This window comes from Castanea sativa, chromosome 4, assembly GCF_040712315.1.
Source record: "Castanea sativa cultivar Marrone di Chiusa Pesio chromosome 4, ASM4071231v1".
Lineage (NCBI taxonomy): Eukaryota > Viridiplantae > Streptophyta > Magnoliopsida > Fagales > Fagaceae > Castanea > Castanea sativa.
The window spans coordinates 8,927,995-8,935,646 of record NC_134016.1 but is presented as its reverse complement, the minus strand read 5'-3'; the positions used below and the strand labels follow the sequence as shown (position 1 = coordinate 8,935,646).

General features: G+C 34.9%; 1 protein-coding gene across 1 annotated transcript; it reads right to left on the bottom strand.

The window, feature by feature from the left end:
* Window positions 1-2,639: 2,639 nt before the first annotated feature.
* On the bottom strand, window positions 2,640-4,670 carry LOC142632406 (uncharacterized). The gene has a single exon (XM_075806817.1). The coding sequence runs from the start codon at window positions 4,668-4,670 to the stop codon at window positions 2,640-2,642; it is 2,031 nt and encodes a 676-aa protein (XP_075662932.1).
* Between the last annotated feature and the right edge of the window lie 2,982 nt (window positions 4,671-7,652).

Sequence of the window (7,652 nt, the reverse complement as noted above, 5' to 3'; positions counted from 1 at the left end):
GAAATATATTATAATATTAAATTATTAAATTAATTAATTAATTAATACATAAACATAAAACGGCCCCATTTTAGTTCTTGCCTAAGACCCTAAAATGTTTAGGGCCGGCCCTGGGGACTTGCTAACCAACTCCAAAAAAGTTTTACTTTGATTATTTTGAATCTAATCTTTGTAAGTTCATAAAAGAAATTTTTTTTTTGACTCATTAATTCAAATAATATAATTTCAATAATAATTTAGTTACTAATTATTAGTGTAAAGTGTGAAGAGATAAAAAATAAAAAAAATAAAAAAAAAATTAGTTGAAGTGTTTGATGATGCACAAAAAATCAATGAGCTAATTGTTTAACAAGAACCTTGGAAGACCTACAAGAATAAAACACATTATCAGAGGGTACTAGAATGGAACCGACTTATACTTTTCCAATACTTAAGTAAAAATCTCACAAAAACCCAAGAAAACAAAGATAATTTTTGACTAATTAACTCAAATAATATAATTTTAACAATAATTTGGTTATTAATTATTAGTATAAAGTGTCAAGAGATATAAAAAAATTTTAGTTGAAGTATTTGATGATGCACACAAAAATCAGTGGGCTAATTGTTTAACAAGAACCCTGAAAGACCTACAAGTAGGGGTGTTTGCAGTGCAGTGTGGTGTGGTTTTGGGTCATTTTTAGTACCACACTTTGCGGTGCAGTTTAACCAAAATCATAACCGCACCACATTTCATTTTTGCAGTCACATATGCAGTGCGGTATGATGTGGTGCAGTTTAGAGTTTAACCAAAATCATAACCGCATTGCACCTCATTTTTACGATCACATATGTGGTGTAACATATAATATGCAGTTTGATTTCAGTATATTTTTCAAATTTTGGGTTTTTCCTATCCAACCCAATTTTTTTTTACCTTTGTTTTGGGCCAAATTTTAAACTATTGAGCTAGTTTTTCTTTATTTCGGGCTGGCTTTTCTAATCAACACTTGTTAGGGTTATCAAACTTTTTTTTTTTTTAAATCAGGGTTATTAAACTATTAACAATATATTTAATATTAAAAAAATAAATATATTAATATATAGTGAGGGTGCAGTGCGGTACGATTTGTGCAGTTTCTTTATTATAAGACCACACACTGTTACTTGCGGTGCAGTTATGCTATTTTGTAAGTGGTTTTGGTGTGGCTTTTGCGGTTTGATGAACACCTCTACCTACAAGAATAAGACACATTATTAGAGGTTACTTACCAGAATGGAATTGGCCTAAACTTATTCAATACTTAAGTTAAAAACTTGCAGAAACCCAAGAAAACAAAGACTTCAATAGTTTTAGGGTTTTTCACTCATACCTCAAAATGGTGAGGGCTTCTGATTTATATAGAAGCCTAGGTTGACTGTCTTCCACAATTTTTTTCACTTTCCATAATTGATGTGTGATGGAAGATGTGAGACTAATGGTGACGAAATTCTCAAAGTTTGTGCCTGCAAATGGAGAACATGGGTTGGTGGGTTAATATATTGCGTGGGAGAATTAGAGTTTCCATGAGTGGTGCCTTCATTATTATATGGTTGTCCAACCATCCAAGGGGTGGGCAGACAAGGGTTGGATGATGTTGACTAGAGGTTGTCTCAATCTCCATTGGACGGTTTGTTCCAAAGAGATGGAAGACCCATTCCTATAGGTGTTTATCAAATATGGAAAAAAATAATAATAAGTTGATCAAATTTCTCTTACTCGTCAACAAACTTGAGCCTGTTTGACAAGAAAGAACCAAATTTGAGCATATAATTTAATTTGTTGATAAGTTCGAGCTTGGTTTGTGTTTGAAATAAATTAATGAACAAATTTTGAACTTTTAATATTTGGCTTAGCTCAAGTCATTTAAAGCTTGAGTCCACTAGTGTTATCTAAGAATCCAGATGATGAACAATGACAAAATGATTTTCCTCAAACCAAAAAAAAAATACTAACCAATGTTTTGGCAATCCATAAGGAAAATTTAGAAAAATGATTTTGCCTGGGGGGATAGCAATAAGGAATTTGGAAACGTTGCCTCATCCATAGCACAGACAGGGGAGCACATGAAGCACAATTTAAACAAGTCAACCTCTACAATTTCTACCAATCCCACAAATCATGACAGCAATAATAGCAGACAGGTTGTAGACGTTCAAATCATAGTTGACCATGTATTAATTAACTATCCTTGTAAAATATCTTTACTATTGTACAAAAAAGATTATATATACATAGTTTCAGCTCTCTCCTAAGGTGTGAGAGAAGATTCTATCATCAACTCAATTTTTCTATCAACTCTGTTTCTCTTTAGATGGGTCTACTAGCACCTCTACCAAAAACCTGATCATTCTATCACTTAGAAGCAATTTTAGGCCCAATGTAATTAGTACTAGAGTTTCTTCTACATCACACATCTCATATCTATATAAACAAACAGTACATTTATCATTCAGTTTAATATACAGTCTTTCAGAATTTAACAAGAACATCAACAAAAGCAACTTCAAGAACAATATTAGAAACCTCATCTATAGAGACCATGTAGCCTTTTCTCTCTAGTGACAAGTCAGAATATTGGTTCGAATTGCATAGCATCAACTAGCTTTGGAGTATCCTTCTAAGTCAGAACCAACTTAGCCCTTAAATGGCCTTGTGAAATCTGGAAATGTTCGGTTATACCTAGATGGGCCATCAGAAGCCAGACATGAGTGAGTAGCTCCCCACCTTGTCTGAGCTGCCTGGCATGATAATTCCATCTACACTGACTTGCAGCATAAGATAGCATCTCCACCCACACTTGGCTTATTCTCTCCCATTTCTGTTCAGTCGATTGATTATTCTGTGTCTCTAGGAATTGCAGAGATTGTGCAAGTATGCATGCATCAAATAGCACTGACTTGCTTCTATCACCTTTGATTTGAGATGGCGGAATTTCCGTGTTCACTTTAAATAGCACTTCACAAGCTTTGTTTTCGTCTGATATATATTCCCTTTCTTCTATAAACTCGACAGCCTCAGCACAAGTGTCCTGAAATCTGATTTGCCCAATCCCACTAGGCAGCATGTAAGGGCACATGACTAGAAGGTACACTAAATTATTCGACAACAATTTGCTCTTACATATTAGATTTTTTACAGTTTCGGAGTCATTGTCCAGATCATTATAATGGCAGATATCTGTTGCAATGTGCCAACGAAGAATGGTTTCATCAAAGTCTACCTCCATGCTCTGAGCAAGATTAAGGATACATTTCTTTGCCTCATCATCATCTCCAGTATAAGCAAATAATTGCTTAGAAACCCTGATATCTGATATGCTGCTTGCGTTCTTAAGCTGTTCAAAGATTCTTTTTTTCAAACCCTCAGGGGCAGGTTCCAAATTCTTGTACCAATATTTCTCTAACATTTTATTAATGTACTTCTTGGTTTGACTCCCTTTAATCGACTTAAGTTTGATGCAGTGACTCATTAGGTTGTATTGCGCCATAGAATTCGACCATCTCTTGTTCCGAGGTAATAGAAAACATAATCCAAAACATGATTGAAAAAACGAATTGGCTTTAGAGATGAGATCCACCAATGGTTTCTTCTGCTTACTCAGCCAAAGCATTGTCCAATCTGAAGAAAGTAGTACAATTACTGCATAAATTTCTAGAACAATAGCTCCAACCAGCAACAAAAGAGTGATAATCTTATCAGTCTTTGTGTAATCAGTCTTATCAACGATCAAGAAGGCTATAAATGTAGAAATAGTGCATGATAAACTGACAAAACGACAAATGCTGCCAAGGAGAGAATGGATCAAACTAGCCTTTGTATGAAGTAAATCGTACATGAACCCGAGCTCAATCTCTATCACCTCAAAAGCTTTTTTGTAACTCATTTCTGTGTGTAGGAAGAAAGATCTGCTATTCTCGCGATCCTGGAAGCTTAGGATGAGATCTGCAAATAAACGCTTGAAAATTCTGAAGAAGTAAGAGGCTTCATGCAATGCATCTGGAAAATTGTTCCTTCTCACAACCGTGTAAGTATCAGTTATTGTCCCTACTGAGATTTTGAATCCCTCAGCTTTCTTGGCACTGTAGCCATCCATGAATTTAGCATAGTTAGGTCCTGGGTCGGGTCGAGGGAGCATGGAGTCTCTAAATTCATCATTGCTTGCAGAACGCATAACCCATATCCTCTCCCCAAACTTAACTATTCCAGCTATCAACATTGGAATTGCTAGAAAATTAACTGGGGCACTTGACCAGGACTTTATCAACACATACAATGTCACAGAAAACTGGACTACTAGCTCAAGCAAGCGCCTTGGCCACAATTCATTGTCTTCCAATGCATAGGCAGTAATGGTGTCTGGACCACCAAGATGCACGAGAAGAAAAGGTGCCCAATTAACCATTATGACGGGGTTGGCTGATTGAGTTTTCATAACAGCTTCTCTATGGGCGAGGACACCAAGTGCAACAGTAGCAATCCAGTCTGCAGACAAATATGCAACCCAAAGGCATATTCTTAACCAATTTTTGGCTTTGTACTTCCTCCGATTGCCAAAAATGATGAGAACAATTTGTAAGAAGAGACTGAACAAAACCAATACACGGACCTCCCATTTGTTCCAAATTCCGATAGCATTTTCAGTCAACATCTTCTTCTTGAAGATCAAACTGCTAAGAACTGAAAAAAATAGTTGTTTGGGATGTAATTTTAAATAAATAAAAAATTGCAAGCTGTGTAAATGATTGAAGAAGGTAGAATTTGCAGTGTGAGTTTACCAGCGATCATTAGCATGTTTTCAAGAAAGATCACAAAGTCAACATATGGACCCGGCACATGGATTCGTTCAAAGATTATAAATCCCAGAAAAAACTACCAACCAACGAAAAATAATCAACACGCGTGTTTGGAATATAAGCTTGCTTCTTTGAAGTTATATCTGCTTATTGGTAAACCGGCCAACCACTCATGCATGCGGGTCTCATACTCTCATTCTTATATTTTTGTTCAAAAGGTGAGGACCAATTAGCTTCTCCTATCACTTCACTCTATATTTAGTAGGAATTGAGCAATTTGAATAGTGGCATGATGTTTAGTAGGAATTAAGTGATTTGCATAGTGGCTTTTCAACAAATATATTATACCATGATAGTAATTTCAATGATATACTTAATATTCTTCATACCTAGCATGGGATTGATGAGTTCACACTTATTTAACCAAAAAAAAAAATTGTTTGCAAGTCTCATTATATGATATTTGCTTAAAATGTTAATTCTATTTTGCTTATTATGGGTTTCACCCTATTTTTTGTTACAATATTTTTAATCCATTTGGTCCTAAAGTGTGTGCTCTTTGGGAATGAAATTGCTGTGTAGGTAAAGAGAAGGTGAAAAAAAAAAAAAGGAGAGAGAAATTTCAAACCTTTGGCATAGGATTGTCATAATAATGATTGGGCTCCTCCCACCGGCCCACATGGACGACAGCCATTTACTTCACATACATGGCAGTTGTGAGGCATATGGGTATGAGAACTTTGGCCTTTTAGTCGGGTTTCTTTTCATCGGCCTTCTTCTGGTCGGGCTTTTTCTGCCAAATCTTGCATTGGGGAGCAGGAGGAGCCCAATACTCACCACTTCAGCAAGTCTGCCTGTTTTTCCTGTACGCAGCCATAATTTCATGACTAATTAAATTCACACACTCACTCACTATACGGATACTGTGAAGTTTCCTTGGCTTCATTGACTTCAACTTTATCAACGCCTGCAATATGGAGGAAAATAGAGATGGCCATAACAAAGACCACCATCCAAATCTCTCGCATATTGAATTTAATTTGCATCCCAAAAATGAAATAGAAAAAAAGGAACGAAATTGGAAATTTTGAAATTTTTTGCTTAAGCTAGTGCCTTAAGGGTTTTTTATTGACAAGAGTAGGAGATGAGTCTCGAGGTACTTATCTGGGATTGAGAAGTGAGTTGGACGGGGTGCATGTATTTAGAGCCCACAAGTGTTTATCTCACAAGGCAAGCACACAAATTTAGCAAAAAAAAAAAGGCAAGCACACAAACCCACACATAAATGATTTTGGAAAGAAACCCAAATGAATATTGCTTATGATGCTAGATCATGGTGAGGCATGGGTTTCCCATAGAAAGGAGGTGATAAAGGAAAAGGTTCATAGGCAAGGGGGAGCCAAGCCCACATAGAGGCTCTTGCCATAAGAGGCGTCATTTTGAGATTTAAATATTTTCTAAGTCATATGTAGAGCTCATCTTGGAGTTGGGGAGACAAACTAAGAAGTTAATCTAATAGATAAACACATCACTTAATTCAAATTTAATTTAAACTTAATTAAGAGCTTGGACTAGCTATATTATATTAATCATTTACCTTTCTTATTATTATTTAACATAAGACTTCATTCACATGTGTGTATCCAACAAATGTGTACTTGTTCTTGTTGACAAAGTAGCATATTACCCTAAATTTCTAAAACAATAGCTTCAAACAGTGTCAAAAGTTTATAAGCAATTAAGCACTATCATTAATATCTATCACTTCAAAAGTTTATTCACAAGTCATTTCTGATTGTTGGAACAAGAATCTTCTAATGTTTGCGATCATGGAAGCTTAGGATTAAGGGTCTATTTGGGATCCGCTTATTTTGCTGAAATTAAAAATTTTTTGCTGAAAATACTACAGATAAAGGTAAAAGTTAGCTGAAATAGTACAGTAGAATTCATGAATAGTACCAAATGTGCAATGAAGCCTATGAATAATAATAAAAACAAGCTGAATAGTAAAATAAGCTGACAAAAAATAAGCTATCCAAACAAACACTAAATGAGATAAAGCCTCATGCAATGCTTCCGAAAAAAAGTTGTTACTCACAAGCTAGTCACGACAGTCGGAGCTTCAATTATTGTTCTTGTTGATATATATATATATATATATATATATATATATTGAATCCTTCAGTTCTTTCCTGGAACTTTAACAATCCATGAGTTTGTCATAGTTAGGAGTTGGGTCAGACCAAGGGAGCACGGAGCCTCTAAAGAAATCATTACTTGCAGAACGCAAATCCAATATCCTTACCCCAAGCTATGAACATTAACCCGGGGTGCATACCTAATGTGGAACAAGTCATGTCCTTTGAATTTCTTGAGAACCAAGATAATCAGAAATCAAGGCAAAATGGCACATAATAAGAGTCTGTTTAAATACTGCTTATTTTGCTGAAAATTGAAAATAATAAAAAAAAATAATATAAAAGTTACTGTTCACAAAAGTTAATGCTCATAAGCTTAAATGCACTGTTCATATCCCATGAACAATGCAAGAGGCACTGAAAAAAACAAAAAAAACAAAAACAAAAAAACAAAAAAAAAAACAAAACTTAGGCTGTTTTGACGCAATCCAAACGCTCATTAATTCATTATTTTGTTTGTTGATACTTATTCTCAAGCCTAATAGGCTAATATACGTTTATTTCATTTGGTCTTTTAGCAAATTCATAGGAAATTTGAGGTTATTTTGTAAATTTATTTTTAAAGACAATTGTCACAAAACCCTGGGAGTTCCTATAATAAATATATATGTATTATTCTATACTAGTTTCATTGCACTA

Excerpts from the sequence above, each read along its gene's own strand:
- LOC142632406 (XM_075806817.1), bottom strand. The coding sequence starts at position 4,670 with ATGTTGACTGAAAATGCTATCGGAATTTGGAACAAATGGGAGGTCCGT.